At 54.8% G+C, this 17,501-nt stretch overlaps 1 protein-coding gene across 4 annotated transcripts; it reads right to left on the reverse strand.

The window, feature by feature from the left end:
• Positions 1–194: 194 nt before the first annotated feature.
• Positions 195–17,370, reverse strand: SNX27 (sorting nexin 27). Of its 4 annotated transcripts, none has more exons than XR_014937404.1 (13): positions 17,083–17,370; positions 9,378–9,609; positions 8,460–8,652; positions 7,677–7,741; positions 7,199–7,303; positions 6,705–6,783; positions 5,329–5,492; positions 4,090–4,179; positions 3,213–3,362; positions 2,926–3,083; positions 2,420–2,479; positions 1,437–1,499; positions 195–564 (listed from the first exon to the last, which is right to left on the reverse strand). XR_014937404.1 is itself a non-coding variant. In XM_085524329.1 (13 exons), exons 1-13 carry the CDS (start codon positions 17,355–17,357, stop codon positions 517–519), a joined length of 1,653 nt encoding a protein of 550 aa, XP_085380455.1. In that variant the 5' UTR covers positions 17,358–17,370; the 3' UTR covers positions 195–516. The 4 variants fall into 4 exon arrangements, 2 of the variants coding, with proteins under 2 accessions (XP_085380455.1, XP_085380457.1); XM_085524329.1 differs by having other exon boundaries at positions 2,926–3,054; XR_014937405.1 differs by lacking the exon at positions 1,437–1,499.
• Between the last annotated feature and the right edge of the window lie 131 nt (positions 17,371–17,501).

A 17,501-nucleotide genomic window follows, 5' to 3' on the forward strand; every position in this document is an offset into this window, starting at 1 on the left:
TTAAAACCATCTCTTTTTTTTTTTTTTTTTTACCCCCATTTTTCACCCCTCCTCTTATTTTCCTTTCCTCTCTAAAAACTCCAGTATTTAAAACCAGAATGGTGCAGGAGGAGGGATGTGTGTGCAAAAAACCCCCCTTAAAAACAGCACAGCCGCTGCAGTAGCGCCATGTAACCTGGGGCTGTACACATCACTTTGCCATGGTTCTTTTTTGTCATTATTTTTTTGTACACATACATACATACATACATACATCCAAACAGTGCAAATGGATGAATTCGATTTCCAGCTGTAAAAAAAGATGGGATCAGAGCCATCCGTGGATGCGGGGCTGAGGGGACGGGATGGGGCCGAGCCTTCCTCAGTCCCACAAAGATGACGTTTGACAAATGGTGTTATTATTAATAATATTTAGTTTAAGGGCTTTAATACAATAACAGAATTTTTAAGTGTTAATTTGGGGGCTGGGGTTGGAGGGGGGGCAGGGAAGGGGGGTTACGTTCTGCTGTGCCGTGGTTAAGTGGCCGCGTCCCTCTGCTGTGACCGCACCGTCTGGAAGATGTTCTGCAAGAGAAGAGAGAGGAGCATCAAAGGGTGGCACTGCACTGCACCCCATGGGCTGGGGGGCCATGATGTGCCCCATAGGGTGAGGACCCTGAGACGTGGTGCCCCATACGGTGCAGACCCAGCAATGCACCCCACATTGTTACCGCCGCCCCCATCTCTGCCCAGGCTTTGAGGCTGCTGCAGCTCTTCGTGTTTGCTCCAGACCTGCCCACTGCTGGAATTTTGGCCCAACCGGGGATGATTCAGCTCCAGGACGGCTCTGCCCATCTCCCTACAGCACCAAATGCCCCACAGTGCAGCCAGGAGCAAACCCATCCACAAACCCGACCTCAAGAGCTCGATGCTGCATTTTGGGCACTTCATCCGCAGCCTTTATTTCACAGGATGCAGAACCATTCCCTGCTCCACTCGTGTGGGGCTGGGGGGGATGCATCAACCAAGGCTGGGGGGGAGCTGCAAGTTGTCCCATAGAGCTGTGATATGCTTAGGGCCCAGCCAGGGGATGCTCAGCACACGCAGCCTCCACCCCACAGCACTGGGGGTTGCCCTGCTGTTATCTACAGCTCAGCATCTGTGGGGCAGAGGAAGCGGTGTGTGGGGCCGGGGGCTCCTTCTGCAGCAGTGACACCATCAAAAGGGCTCTTGGGGGTGTTCCACCTCAGTGAGCACAGCCGAGTGCAGCTCAGTGCAGGCACAGATACAGCCAGCTACAGTCACACACAGCCAGGCACGGCCACACTCCACTGTGCGCAGCAGCACAGCCTGCAGCCATGGCAGAGGAATGGAGCAGAGCTGCGTGTGCAACAGGAGCGGAGCTGGGGGAGCAGCAGAAGGCGCAGAGCTCCTGGCGGGTGCTGCAGCGCGGTTACCTTGCTGCACACCGTGTCTGTGCTGCAGTTCTGGTTATCCTTGTCTGTTGCCTCCTCCTCCACCTTGACAAGGGAAAAAGATGGGAAGGGGATAAATAAAAAATGGAGCCCGAGGGGGTGTGAGGGGAGTGAGAGGCGGATGGGAGCAGCGGGAGGGGCGAGAGCGGCACTTCTGCACAGCAAAGCAGCTCCAGCACCACTGAAACTTCCAGCCCAGCACAACCAGCAGCACTAAGCACCACTTCCAGCTCCACCTCTAGCAACCAGCACCAGAAATGCAGCTCCAGCTCCAGCACAGGAGCACCACCTCCAGCACAGCCGCAACATCAGCACCACCAGCTCTATGTCTCCATCCCACCTCTGGCCCCAGAGCTTTGGCCCCGGACCGCTGCCAGGATGCAGCCCTGAGCCACACAGAGGGTGGTGCTGAGCACAGTGTCATCTGCAGCGTGACAGCAATGTCACCCAGTGGGGTCACAGAGCCCAGAGCTCATAGTTCCTATGAGGACAGGGATGTCACCCAATGGGGACCTTTAGTCCCCACTGCAGCACCTCACATCCAAGCCCTGGAGCTCCTAACTCCACAGCACAGAGAGCCCAAGGCAGAGGGGATGAGAGAACAAGAGAGCTGTATGGCACCAGCAGCCACAGCACAGGGGGCAGAGGACGGACCCACACTGACAGCATGGCTCTGAATAGAAGAGAGCCCCTTCTGAATAGCTCAGCAGCCACAGGACAGAAGATTTTGCCACCTGCAGGCGACAGCAGAGCCCACCAACCCCGGGAGCTCCTCATTGGACCGTGACACACAGCACCCTGCAGCTCTGCAAACACAGCACCGTGCTCCCAGCAGAGCCAGCTCCCCGCTCAAACACCCGCTGCTCCCTGTTCAACCCTTCTTGACTGGGGGCAGGCAGGAGCAATTGCCAGCAAAACGCTGCCATGGGAGGTGAAGGAGATTCCCTGCAGTTGCAGCTTCTTACCTCTTTCCTCCACTTCAGCTCACAGAAGACCCGCTCGAAGCACTCATGCATGTAGTTGAACTGCAAAGAGAAAGCGGGCGCAGCTCAGATCACGCAGCACCCAACGCCTGGCCAGTGCTGCTGGCTCCTCCTGGTGGCTGCATTCCCACCGCAGCGCTGGGGGTTCTGCAGCTCCCAGACAGACTTGGAGTCATGGGATGGCTGGGGTGGAAGGGACATGGAATAGCACAGAACCATGGGATCACAGTGGTTGGGTTGGAAGGGACCCTACAGGTGACACAGCTATGGAATCACCGCACACCTGGGGCGGAAGGGACCTCAAAAATCACACAACAGTGGGATCACAGAGTGGCTGGGTTGAGAGGGACCTTAAGAACCACAGAATGTCTGTGTCTCTGCCAAAGGTGTTGAAGGTCACTGCTCCCAGGATGGATGGGAGTGACACCACTTCACCCGGACACGGAGCAGCTTTGGCTTCTCAGACCTGTAGGAATGGGGCTACTTACGTAGGGGGTGAAGATTTTAACCCATCGAGGTTTCTTCTCTCCTCGAGCGTATTCAAAACAAAAGGCCATTCCCTCTTCATCTGTGTCCCACCGCTGCATTTCATCCCATTCAAATGCTATTACCTGGTTCTAAGGGGAGACAAAACCCAGGTGAGCCCCTGGGGAGCAGAGGGGGTTCGAGACACATTGGGTGGCAAAGTGAAGCCACAAGCAGGTCAGGGATCACAGCCCTGAGCTCTGGGGCTTCTTACAGAGCTATGGGGCTGAGTCCGGAGCTGTGCTCTCACCTCCAGCTGTCCCTCCTCGGTGCAGGCGTGGAGTTTAAAGTGCTTAATGCTGATGGCCGTGATCACGTGTCCCTTCCGCCGAGAGTCACAGGAGCAATGAGGGAAGATGATCTCGTTGTAACCCTCACACGTCCGCAACATGTTTAAATACTGAGGAGAGAAAAGGGGCATGTTGGCCAGGTTACATCTTGGGATGGGGATACGGCCCCCTCAGAACCCTGCAGCCCTGCACAGGAAGGCTGGGAACCCACGGGCAGCAGGGCTGCCCAAAGTGTGTCCCCATCCAAGGGGTTCCCTAAAGGTGCCCCCATCCCAGGGCTCCATCCAACGACTTCCAGGACTGTGATTTCTCATTGCAAGGGAAGGTTTTCATGGAGCAGAACCACAACATGTGAGAGGGGGACACGGAGGCCAAGAGCCATATCTCCCTTTGGAGCTACAGGTGATCCAGTGCAGGAAGTGTCTGCTTACTGATCCTTGTGTTGGTTAATCATTAAGAGCTTATCAGCATTCTGGGTTACTCTTCCAGGGTCCACACTGGGGGATGTCAGAGATGTGTATGGACTGGCTGTGGGACCCCAGTGTGGGCTGAGCCCTGGACTTCTGCCAGGCTACAAAGAAATGAAGGCACAGGAGCACAGCAGCTGCACTGCAAGCAGCTGTGGCCTGCTCCTCTTTGTGAGGCCACCTCTGGAGCTTTTGGGGACAGAAAAAGAGCTTTGCCTCTTGATGACTGGGGAGCAGCAGCTGCCCCTGGACGGCTGCAGGGGAAGGACTGCTACGGTCACCTTTCAGCACAAGGTTTAGTGGCTGCTTGGAGTGGTGCTGGGTAAGGTACTGCAAGGAGGAAACAAGCAGGACAGGTGGGACAACTCACCATGACCATCTTCCTCTGCTCACACAGCTTCTGTAGCTGGTAGGATTTCTCCTCTGCTTTGATGTAGCCTTTCTTGACATCATCAACAGCCTTCAACAGGAAAAAGTGGGAAAAAAAAAAAAAAAACAAAAAAAAAAACCCAGCAGTCAGACTGCAGATCCCACCAGCACATCCCAGGGCCATCAAGAGCCCCTGAGCACCATGCAGGAGGACACTGGAATAACATCCCCTGGAGGAAAAGGATGGACCTGGACATCTGGCTTGGCATCCTGCTTTTGCCTTTGGGTGTCCCCTGGCTTTTGCCCACCGTGCTGCTGGAAGGCAGCACTGGCATGGAATCCTGTGTTACCCTTAAGACTGAGCAAAACCTTCCTTCAACCCTATGCACCCCAAGTTCTGCCTGGTGGCTCTCAAAGTTCCCAGTCAACATAAGAGCCAGTCTAGGAAATCACACAGCTTGCCAGCAGCTCTCTTTCATTCAGTTTCTACCAGGGGCCGGTACTGGCTCAGTCTGGAGTGTCAGGAAAGCATTTCTGGTGGTGGAGATAGACAGAGCAGCACCCATCTTACTGAAGTAGGCAGATATCTACCTCTGGGCTGGTCATCCTAGCCTGGCTTTCTACAGTCAAGGGAGAACACGGCTCTTCTCAGGCTCACTTCATCCTATAGGGCAGCAGCATAGGAGGGGGCAGGTGAAATGACAGAAACATTGTAGTTCCTCAGAGCAGGGAGAAATCTGCTCCCCCGCTGCCTATAGACCTCATAGAGAGCTGGGGAAAATATCCCACCCACACGGGATCCCTCAGCTCACCCTGGGAAGGGGCAGCATGGAGAGCTGCGTGAGTCCCCCCATACAGCCCCAGCCAGCAGGACGCACCCAGGCCAGGCACTGCTGCTCCTCAAAGCCATCCAACCAAGGAGAGCAGTGGCTGCAGCAGTTGTGGGAGCCAGACTCTTGGCTGCCAGCAGTTCATAGACTCATTAAGGGTGGAAGAGACTCCTAAGATCATCGAGTACAACCCCAACCCACCCCACTGTGCCCACAAACCACGTCCCAGAGTGCCGCATCTCTGCAGTTCTTGAACCCTTCCAGGGGCCGTGCCTCCCCCTGCTCCCTGGGCAGCCTGTTCCAACACACCACCATTCCTTCAGGGAAGATATTTTTCCTGATAGGCAACCTGGGTTGGCTTACCTCCAGCACAAAGCTGCAGCTCTCCCAGAGAGCTCTCGGGCACCCACCTGATGGAAGAAGTAGGTGACTGCCAAGTCGTTGTCATTGAGAAGAGCCTCCTCCTCTGTTGTGAAGAGCCATTTCCGGATGGTCAGGCACGTCCCCGGCACCGCCGAGGTGTAGTTCTGCACGTAGAGTTTGTGGGGAAATTCATTGGGTGCCAACTTGCGCACTGCAAGAAGCAGAGGGCACAGGGATGAGCTTAACTCAGCACCTGCTTCTGTGGTGCTGGATCCTGCTGGTCCCCTGCAATGGCCTCTAGGACACAGACAGGAATGTCACCTCAACACTTTACCCTGTATGACACCACAACAGCAGTGAGGGGCATCTCTGGGTGCCCAGCAGAGCACACGGGGCACACGCTGCCATTTCTCTGCATTAAGCTAAATGAAGCAACTGGGACTCCTCGCAGCACTGCCAGTAGCCAGCCCTGTGCTCAGAGCTTCACCGTGATGGATTGAGGAAGGGTATGGCCACCACTGCACTGCAGGTAGATCTAACAGCTCCCAGGGAAATTAAATGGAGCCTATACAGACAGGAATAAATGGGGAAGTTCTCAGTGAGTGTCCAGAAGCTGCAAGGAAGGTAAGTTAAGTGGAGTTTTTGCTTTTCAGAGTGAAGAGCACAGCGCTCAGGGATGAGGAATTAATAGCTGTGGTCGGAGCCTGTGTGATGTTGTGCCAGCACAGCCCTGTCCCACTGCTAACACCTGGAAACAAAGGTACCTGGCTGGGAATGAGAAATAGGCTCAGCTCAGAACCCAGCACAGGGGAATACAATCCCATCGCTCCCACTCAGTGGTGCAGCTGTGACGCTGGGGACAACGCTGGTTCAGTGAACCCACCATGAAGCTGGGGGAGATCAGAGCTTGCTAAGGCCTGGCAGCCCCCAGCACAAGCTGGCCTGGAAGGAGAGTATTAAGTGTCAAAATCCCACGTTCCAACCCCAAATCCCATCAGACACCGAAGGACAGATGAGATGATGAGCAGCAGCTTGCAGCCCGTTGCAGCCTGGACCCAGCTCTACATGTGCACAGAGCACATCCCATCTCCTCTGCAGCCCCCCTGCACTGAGATGCTGCTTGTGTCCGATCTCCAGCTGTGTTTCAGTGATGCTGGCCACCACCTCCCTCTGAACCAAAGTAAAATGTATCTCAGCTAAACAAAAGTGTCTCCTTAAACTGCCTAGGAACAGGAAAGTCAAACAGCAGCAAAAAAACAAACAAACACCAAAAGCCATCAGATTTTGAGGGCTCCCCATTATCAGCACTGTGCCTGCCCGGTTCCTCCAGGGCTCTTGGTTCTGTGAGCACAGATAAGAGCTGCAGGAGTGCCCTCGGGCTCTGCCAGCTCTGCCTTGGCTGCTGCTGGCTCCTGGCACTTACCGAAGGAGTGATTGATCACTTCAAACAAGGCGAAGTAGTTGGCGGTAATGCTGTCCATTCCAACTTTAGCAGCCACGGCCTGGAGAGTAACCAAAGGGAAGGTGGGATGAGCAGGAGGGCTGGGCCAGCTCTGCGTGGGCTGCCCCCGAGCACTGCCTACCCCGAGCTGCTCACACCAAGGAGAATGGGTGCTGGATGCACACAACTGCTGTGCCAGGCACACTGTGTTACAGCCACGGTGCTCGCAGCCATCCACCAGCTTTAAAATGTTATCAGGGACAATTAATTCAAGCCCTGCTCCATCCTTGCAGCCAAGCCAAGTAAATGCTGTCTCAGCGCAGTGTGAGGTCAGGGCTCGCCAGTTCCCACCCTCCCTGCTACAACACTGATGCTGAGGAGGGGCAGAGGAGCCAGTGGGCACCTCCAGGGCCTCAGGGAACACATGGATCACATTCTTCACTCATGTTCAAAAGAAAGGCAATAAAGCAGCCCACCTGGTACACCTGGTCTGTAGTGCTGTTCTTTTTGACTCTGACTGTCACTGTTGTTATGTCTGGTAGCGCTACCCGGAGCTCCACGTCTGAGACACCATTGTAGTTCTGAAGAAAGGAAGAGGACAGGAATCAGTGAGGCCCACGGCTGAGGGGCTTTGGGGGGGTCACCCCTCCAAGCTCAGGCTGAGCTGAGCCATGAACTCCATGGACCAAGTACTGATTGTCTTTCATTGCTAATTAACGTGGTCATTTGCACACCATCACACCCAACAAGCCTCCACAATCCCTTTTCAGACTGCAACGGGGAATTCTGAAAGAAGCAGCGGCCTGATCAAACAGGGGACAAGAAGCCCATGGCAGGGCTCAGGGGGCAGCCTTGTTTTAATGCTGTTGCTTTCTACATGGCTTTGGCAGTGTCCCTGCTTCCCAGCGCAATCTCTATCAGAGCAAAGCTGCAGCATGCTGCCCTCGTGCCTACCTCATCCGACTCCGACAGGAACTCCTGCATGATGTCACTCTCTCCAATGACACGGATGGAGCACACTGCAGGACAGAGCACAGGTCAGGGGCCTACCCCAGGGAAAGGCAGCTGCCCCTCCAGGAGCTGCCCAAAGGACAGGGAGACAATGCAGGCAGCCAAGAGCAGGGAGAGCCTTCTCTAAGTGAGCTGGGGCAGGTGGGCTGGCACCAAGAAGAGAGAGCAGCAGTGATGGGTAGATCATCATGTGAGATATTCCCCCTGGGCAAAGCTCAGGCTGCAGGCAGTCGGCCAACGGGAGGTTTCAGCTGTACTTAAAAGCGGTGTAAGGATTTCATAAATAGTTATTCCAGAGGGAATGGAGCTATTTGGGAATTCAGGTCAAGTTCAGGAAATAATCTGGAGCTGAAGCGCATCGTGCTGCACCCAAATGCGACCAGCCTGCCTCTTCCTGCTGCCAGGAGCAGGAAGATGAATGAGCTGTGTGGGGTGGGGAGAACCTGACCTACATCCCACTGTGGGGCTCACAACGTGATGGAGCTCAGCACTTCAGCCATAAAAGTTCTGTCTGAATGTGGGGGTAGAAGAGCCCTGGAACTGAGCCCAGAGAGGCATGGGGGAGTTTCCTTCTCTGGAAAGATTCAAACCCACGTGGATGTGACCCTGGACAATGTGTAGCAGGGAGCTGCTTAAGGGCTGGGCTGGGGGATCTCCAGAGGTCCCTTCTGACCCCTGTGGTTTTGGGACTGTGATTCCGTGCAGTTCCTGCTCTCAGCTCCATACCTTTCTCCAGGTACTCCTCCAGCCCTCGCCGCCGGGCATCCAGCTGCTGTTCCGAAAGGGAAAAGGGCCACTTTCCAGGGAGACGTGGGAAGGTGAAATTGGCAAATTCCCGCTTCAGGTTCTGGTGCAGGATGGCAAACTCACGGTACCGCTTGGAGCAGAGCTGCCGACCGGCCATGTAAACGTTGTACACCTGAGGGGGGCAGAGAGAAGCAGCTTCAGAGCGCAGCCAGCAGGGTTTGAGCTGTAATGAGAAGTATGGTTCAATGCTTCCAGCACCACCTTGAGAGAGGAGGAGGTGCTGGGACAGGGCCAGGAGGTGCAGAGAGCAGCAGCTCCAGCACAGAGGTTTCTCTGCTCCCCTACAGTCTCCCAGCACCAGCCCTTCACCCTCCCAGCAGCAAAGCCCCAACTGAGCTCTGAAGCAAATGAAGAGGTCTCTTCCAACCCCTATGGTTTAAAGTTTCCCCCAGCAAGGGCAAGAAGCAAGCACAGGGCGGGCAGGAAGACGGCTATGAGGTTTGCAAGCTGGGCACCTTTCTTTAATTAATTTTCCCCCATATTCTCCAGAGACAAAAAGGTGATGGAAGAGAAAAGCAACTCCCCAGATGGGAAGCAGCACATCAGGACATCTGCTCCCCCTCACCTCAACACTTGGTGTAAAACAGGAGTTCAAACATGAGCAAAAGCTCACATGAGAAAACTATGGCTCATCTTCTATACTAGTGGTATTAATAAAAACGTTTGCAGCACACAAGAAATAACTGCAAAAGAATAACCAAACTCAGGCTAAATAAGTCTGCGTCAAAAGCAGGCAATAATAAATTAATGATATTAAAGGCACAAAGGGACCACTGCCACCCGCTGTCCACAAGCAGTACATGAGCTCATGGGAAGCACCATCCAGCCAGTACCAACCACAAACTTCTCTCCATTCTGCTCCACGTGCTTGTAGGTGGGGATGGAGATGGGCACGGCCTGCTTCTCTGTGTAGTCGTAGAAGGACTGCCCCAAGGAGTCGTCACTGGGGTCGAGGTTGTCAGCCTCATGGGGAGGCACTGACAGCACCGTCAGGATCAGCTCCTTCTCCCCAGCACGGATCAGGTCCACCACCTGCTTGTGTGTTGCTCCTTCAACGTTCACGCCGTTCCTGTAAGACAGTGGGGAGACGTCAGCAAAGCCAAGAGGACACCCAGAGCCAGCCCAGAAATCCAGCACGGATCTGCCTCCCCACCAGCAGAAGGTAACTGACATCTCCATGGCTTCAGCACCCTTCCTACAGTGGGTTACACCAGCAAGAGAGAAGCAAGAAAAGCACACAAAAAAAACGCCCAAAAACAACCCACGTAGTTCCCATGTTAAAACTCTGCAAGTTCTGCTTCGGTGGGAGCAGCTCTGCAGCTCAGCTCTGCCAGGAAGCAAGCAGAGCCCAGCTGCACCGCTCTGCTCTCACGACATGGGGTTTAAGCTACATCCATTTCTCCTACTGACAGTTTATTGGGTTATTTGTTATGGTACCTTGTTCAGGAGCTTCCAACACAGCCAGAAGATCTTTAGGGGCTTTGCAGAGCCAGAGAATGCTTTAGATTGGAAGAGACCCTTAAAGCCTGTCCCGTTCTAACCCCTACAACTGGGAGGGACACCTGCGTGGGTCAGGCTGCCAGAGCCACATCCAGCCCACCCTGAGCACCTCCAGCTGTGGGGCAGCCACTCAGCCCCACTGAATCACACATTGCTCACATAGGACCAGCTCTGAAGCCAACAAGGTTCATGCATGTGAATATCTAAAACAGGTTTCGTAACACAGAACTACACAGATGTTCGTCCCATGAACATGAAGTGACAGAAGAATGGGGGAAGAAAACACTGACTGCCCAACACACACCATTCTGCTCAGGCAAAAGCCACCTCTGGAGCCTCTACAGATCCAAAACATCAAAAAGATTTCCATACATCTGAGCTGTAGCTTCCAGAGGAACAAGAAAGAGAAAGGAACAAGAAGGGGAAAACAGCCTTGCATGCACAGAGGGCATGGGGAAGTCATTTGGGGAGCTGCTGTTCCCACCCCAGACCCAGCACCCACAAGACAAGCACATCTGCTGCACTGTCAGGCAAGGAGACCAGTGTTCTCCCATGTTCTTTTCAGCCCAACAGCTTTGCTTTCTCCCAGCAGTTCTGCCACAGCAAAAGCACATCCCTGAGCCTGGCCCTGCTCCACCCAGACTGTGGGAGCTGGGCCCTGAGCACCTCTGTGCTGCAAAGCATGCCTTGGGAAGATGTTGTTTTGAGAGTGGTCCATAGAGAACCACTGTGTTCCCTTCCAGACGTGAGGATGAGCCTGTTTTTCCTCCTGATAAGAGCTACACTTTGTAGCAGGACTCCACAAACTCTGCTCCGAGTCTGGCATCCAAAGCATTCCCTGTGTAAACAGCTGCAGGCAGAGCTTTGCCCTGAGTCCAGTCATACTCCTGAGGGGCTGCCGGGTGCTCAGAGGTGATAGGAGACCCCCCAGCATTGGGAACAAGCCTGGAACTTACTGGAGCAGCCTGGGAGAAGCTGCAGATGCTCCGGATTCTTTGTGATAAGAGAACCCGAGAGCCACACTCAGCTCTTCCAGTGGAGTAACGAGGTGACAGAGCTCAGAATCGGGAAAATCCCCTTCTCATCGCAGTGGGATGGTGCCATTCCTCACTGGCACACAGCGCTCTGCAGAAGCAGCACTCGTGTTCGTTCCAGCTGAGCGAGGCTCACGTGCTGCTCACTCACTGCAATGGGAGATCGCTTCCATTCAGTGGAATTAAAGCCAGGCTGCAAAGACCTCCAGCACTGCTGCCCGTGTGACCCACAGCAGGACTTCTCCCTGTAAGCAGAGGCTGACAGCCCTGCTCACCTCGGTGTTTCAGCAGCCGAGCCCCCACACAGGGCAAGGGCAGCTCTGCAACGGAGTCACCATAGCAACTCTGCCTGCAGAAATCCTCCACAAACCTTGGGGAGAAAGGGGATGGGAAAGGAGCTGCTGTGTGCAGAGCTGCAGCAGTGGGTGAGGTGAGAGGAGCCACAAACATGCCGACAGCCCCGCATGCTTTTGCTGGGATGCTCAGCTGCTTTTCTCTTTGAGCTCCTGCTTCCATCTGGAGGCAGCAGAACTCAACTCGCAGGTATCACCCACACCCTGCCCAGGTGCTCAGCCCAGCTTCAGCCTCCTGTCCAGCTCTGGGGGATGCCGAGCAGGCCTGAGGTAAAACCACATGGTCAGAAAGGCTGGAAAAGACCCCCAAGATCATCAAGTTCAACCACTGACCCATCGCCATCACCGTGCCCACCCACGGGATCACAGATTCATTACAGGATCACTGAGTCCAACCACCATCACAGCCCAGAGTGCACAGCTCAGCTCTGCATGGGAAGGGCCAAAAGGAGAACTCTGCTCACTGCAAACCACAGTGGGACAGAGCTCAGAGAGCAGCTTCCCCTGTGAGGTCACCTCTCCAGCCAAAGGCAGATGTGGTAAATCAGGAATGGGAGGTCCTGCCCCTTCCACTCCCAGACAATGATCATTGAGCCTTCGTCAGTACCCGGCTTCCTCCTCACCTCATGGAGCAGAAGGGACCCACAGACATCACCAAGTCCAAGCCCTGAGCACACTGTGCTCCACAGGGCCATCAGCAGAGCTGTTATGGAACCAGGACCGAGGCACTGTGCTGTGAGCTGAGGCTGAGGCATGCACTGCTGCCACCAACACAACCACCCACCCGTCAGGGCTGCCCAGTGCCTGCATCCTCCTGGGTCCCTTCCGACCTGGGGTATTCTGTGATTCAGAGAGCAATGGGATCCCAGCACAGTTGGGTTGGAAGAGACCTACAGACCATAGACCTGCAGAATGATTGGGTTGGAAGGGTCTTCACACCCCCAGCCCTACCCCTACCATGAGCTGGCTGCTCCCCACACGCTCAGGCTGCTGAGGGTCCCATCCATGGCCTGGAGCACCCACAGCCTCATTGCCCTGTGAGTAAAGGATTCCATCCTCACATCTGACCCAAATCTTCCCTCCTTCACTTTAAAACCAACGACCCCAATTCTCGGGATATCCCACATTAAATCCCAAGGATGTAGCAGAACTCCCCAACACACCAACACTAAGGAAGCTGCACCACACAGAGCATCTCAGTTCTCCCATTTATGCACTGAATGACTCATTTTCTGCGAAGACTTCTAGTTTCCTGACCGCCTGCCAAGAGAAGACAAGGAAATGGGCTGTGGAAAGCCTGCATGATGCTGCCTTGAAGTGAGGACCTCCCTTGAGATGATGGCTTCCAACCTCCACCACCCAGCGCCTCTTCCAGCTCTTGACCCTCAGCTCCAGGACAGAACTCAGGGCACCCCCAGGCAGCTCCATGCACTTCTGCTTCTCCTGCAGTTCTCACCAGTCACCGGTGCAGCGATGCACTGCTCCCTGCTCTGGGAAGGGCAGTTCTTTCCCCATTTCTTATCACACAAATGCTCTTCCTAGATGGAAGCCAGCGTTCCTTTTAAGGCTACAAAACCCAGATCTCACTCAGCATTACTTCAAACATAAATAACCCTCAGAAGAAATCGCTGAGTATGGTTCCAGCAACCATTCCCACTCCTCCTGTGCAGAATAAAGCAGGAACCTGGGAGAACAACCACTTCCACAGCAGCCTCTCAGGACACCTTAAGGCAGCTTTAATGCCCCCACGCACATTTACAGGCTCTGCTCTAGCAAACTGCAGCGCTGCCATTCAATCACCAGCTCCAATTACGTGAGCAACGATGCCTTGCAAATGAACGCTTCTTAAGCACTCTGAAAGGAGGCAAAGAACAGCAATGCTTCAGATGGTCCGAAACTAAATATCACTTAAAAGAAAACAAATATTGACTTAACACATAGCCATGCTGAAAGAAAGGAAAAGCATTTTTGGAACTCAGTGGTCCTTTGGGTCTCTTTCAACCCATACCATCCTACAATGATCCTCCAGACACTTCAGAGGCCCAACCTGTATCAAATACAACGGCAGGCAGCTCCCACAGCAGCTGCAGCAGGAGCAAGAATCAAAACCAATAACCTCAGGTGCCCTGAGAGCAGCCAAGCATCGGGACAGACAGACCTCCAAGAGCTCCAGGGCCAGCACTGAGCTGGAGTTTTGGGCACAGACTCGTTGGCCAAAATCAAAGCAAGGATTTGAATTGGTTCATGCAGACCCCAACAAACCCTCCTTGAGGGAAGTTCAAGCAGGAATGTTGAGAACGGAGAGGGAACGATGGGGAAAGGCACACAAGAAAAGCAGCGTGGGATGCTGAGCGTGGCACGTTGCCTCTATGGATGGAGCAGAGGCAGCAGATATGGGGCTGAATTTCTCCAGCTTCAGTAATTAAACTCATCCCCATGAGCACACAGAGCATTCTGTCGGAATAGACTGCAGAAGTGTTAAGCCAGGGCAGATAAAAAGGTTCTCTCATTTATTTAATTGCACGCTTAATGGGAAAGCCAGCAAGCGAGGGCTCTTCATTTACCCACCGCTGTTATCTCACTCAAGGAAGGAGATCCATTTGCAGTCTTTTCCTTGGACGTCCCTCGAGCTCAGTGCACAGCAAGGGATGGGACCACACTGAGAACCAGGGAGCCCAGAGGAAAAAGAAAGGACGTTCCCTGAGCCATGTGAGGTTAAGCAGACATCCATAAAGCCTCTGGTCCAGGTAAGCCTGCTGACTGCTCCATAAGGTGATTTTCTGGCATGAGCAGCACAACGCTGCCCTGTCCTTCCTGCTGACAGCTCTGTGCCTCCCCAGAGCAGCACTGGCTTCTTCTGGCTCATACTGACAGGCAACATCCGACTTTGGGCCAAGAAGACGGAGTTTCATTTCCTTCAGGACAAAGCTGGTCCGTGGCAGCGTCAGCAGCCCCAGGCTCTGCACAGCCACGTGGTCTTGTCGCCTGTTAAAGAGCTGGTTGGGCAATGCCATGCCAAAGACTTAAGAGAAAAAGTGGAGAAAGCCTATTAACAAAACACCAAACATCTCTCCTGTTCTGCAGGACAGACAGCACTGCACCTGAACCAGGGTCTCACTGAGCTCCCTTTTACCAACAACCACATCCTTGTCAACTCGTTCTGAGCCAGCTCCCTGCAGACAGAGTTAGCAGCAGTGCAGAGCTCCTCCCCGCCGAGATTAGTTATGATTGTCATTCAGGGTGATAATCAAGAACTAAATGAGCTCTCATTGTCTGACTCCAATGCCCTCAACACCCACAAACACACAACGAGCTAAGGAGATTAGAGAGCACGCCATGGCTGCATTGCAAAATCAACCTTGGAAAGCAAGAGCTGCACTTTAGGTATGGGAGTGTAGAATGGATGGTGAGAAAGGACTGTGAGAGCACAGGGACCCAAAGAAAACCTCCAGACCACACCTTGGGCAGAGCATGGAGCAAGATCCGTGTCCCATAGCCCTGTGCAAGCTGCTCACAGAGCCTGGAGCCCCGTATGGCACAGCGCAGAGGAAACCAGAGCTATTTTTGGAGGCTGTTTTATTGTTTCCTGCTCGACTCACGAGCACACTTGGACTGACTGGCAGGAGCTGGGTTTTAATCAATGCCCGCGTCCTGCTGAACACACAGGCAGCGTAGGGCTGGCGAGCTGACCGAGGCATCCCAGCTAATGAATGTGACAGTTGATACGGGGAGAAGGTGAAAGCCAACCTGATGGAGCTACAAGATGAGCCACGGGGAAATGAGGAAGTGGCTTCACCCTGGAGATGGGCAGGGAGAGGAAATCCCATTCCTTAGCAAGATGGAACAGGCTGCCCAGAGAGATGGTGGGGTCTCATTTTCTGGAGATACTCAAACCCACCTGGATGTGATTGTGCTGCAGGGAGCTACTTCAGGGGATCTACAGAGGTCCCTTCCAGCCCCTACACTTCTGTGTCTCCTTCACACAGCACATTTTAAGCATCTCCCACAAGGCAGAGCTCCAGCCTGACACCTTACAACGCATACAGCCATTTCCCTGGGTCAATAAGAGCTGCTCTCACATCGCTCCTCCAGGTGCACAATTCAGCTCCAAATGCTTCTGCTGCACAGAAAATCAAAGCAGGATGGATTTGGGTCACTGGGAAGAGCAGCACTCAGGGCCTGCCGCAGGGCACAGCCACCTCCAGCCCCGCACTGTCCTTCAGAGCCCAGCAGCAAAGCATTCCTGCTGCTGGGAAATCCCTGTAATTAATAAGTAATTGAGCTTAACCAACTCAGCACCGAGTACAAAGGTGTAGGGAACAGCAGTGACTGCTCAGCACAGGCAGAACCAACCCAAAGAGGTGCACGGCGATGTGCCCGTTTTTGGTCCCACCAAATCAACACTGATGAGATTTTTTAGGAAAGAGAAAGGTTTCAACACACCGAAGCATTTCTATGGCAAGACATTCCCTGTAATTCCTGCAAGGGACAACCAAGGGGTCAGGATGTAACCAGCACCAGTTCAACCCCGTCCCCCTGGTGCCCATACGGACCCCAAAGCTGCACCTAAACACGTTGCTTGAGGGAAGAATCCCCACACACCATAAAGAAAGGGAACATCAAAACGTCAGCACAGCAGAGATGGAGACAGTATCCACACACCCCAAAGCTCTCAAGGATGCCAATGGTGCAGCACCCCCTGAATTGTCCCTAAAAGCCTCACGGGGGGTAGAGAGGGGCAGCCCCCTGAGTGCTTCCAGTGCAAGGAATGGGGCACAGCCCCACAGAGAGCCCTATGAAGGGACAGCAGGCTCAGACCCCACCTCGGGGTGCACACAGCACTCCCTAATGATCCCCCATGAGGTGTGGGGAGCCCCAACCGGCCCTATATCCTGGTGGGGAACTCCCACCCTCCAACCCCTCAAAGACTCTCACCCAAAGCACCCTTCCCTGTGAAGCACGGGGTACCTGAATCAGCCCCATAACTCCCCCAACAGCTTCAGTTCAGAAATGGCCCAGACCCCACAACCCCTTCTATACGTCCCCAAACTTCAGTGAGGCTCAGTCCTCTCAGGACCCCCCGCAAACCTCTCAGGACCTCTGTATGACCCCCTCAGGAATTAATTCCCCTAATGCCCTTCAGAACCCCTGAGGCCCCTCAAACCCCTCTGTGATTCCTCCTCTCAGGTTCCACCTCATACCCCGCAGCTCACTCAGAACATCCCCTCCAATTCCCCAGACCCTTCAGAACCTCCTCGAGACCACCCCCAAACTCCTTACGACTTCCCCTCAGCCCACTCAGGGTGCCACCCCAGACCCCCCAGGACATCCCCACAACCTCAGAATCCCCCCAGAACCCATCAAGGCCCACTTAGGGCACCTTCAGCCTCATCAGGCTCCCCCCCCTAAACCCCCTCAAGACACCCCTCAGCCCCAGGGGCCCCCTCAGGATCCCCCTCAGCCACCCCAGACCCCTCAGAGCCCCCCATTTCCCTCACGACCCCATTTCCCACCCCCCTCAGGACCCCCCTCACCCACACCAGAGCTCCCCCCGGATCCCCAAACCCCCTCAATACCGATGCAGCCACCACACCCCCCCTCCACACCACCCCTCCCCCGCAGCCCGGGCCCGGCGGCGGCCCCCCCCGTACTCACACCTCCAGGATGCGGTCTCCTTTACGGACCCCGGCCCGGTCGGCCGCCCCCCCGCCCAGCACGGCGCTGACGTGCTGCAGCGGTGCGTAGAGCTCGCCGTTGATGCTCCGCAGCTGCCCGCCCTCGCTCACTTGGCCCCGCACGTTGAAGCCGTATCCGGATTCGGATTTCACGATGCGGACCACCCGCGGTCCCCCCGGGGCTCCTTCATCGCCGCCGTTCCGCTGCGGGGCCGCGGCCGAGCGCGGCGGCCCTTCACCCTCCTCGTCCGCCATCTTGGCGAGCAGCACCGGTCCGCGCCGTCACACTCGCAGCTCCTTCTCGGCCACCGTACGCGCGAAGGCTGATGGGAAACGTAGTTCTAACCGCCGTAGAGCGCGACGGGGCGCGGGGGGTGATGGGAGATGTAGTTCGCCGCT

This window comes from Coturnix japonica, chromosome 27, assembly GCF_054131305.1.
Source record: "Coturnix japonica strain WE chromosome 27, WE-NBRP24, whole genome shotgun sequence".
In the NCBI taxonomy this organism is placed as follows: domain Eukaryota; kingdom Metazoa; phylum Chordata; class Aves; order Galliformes; family Phasianidae; genus Coturnix; species Coturnix japonica.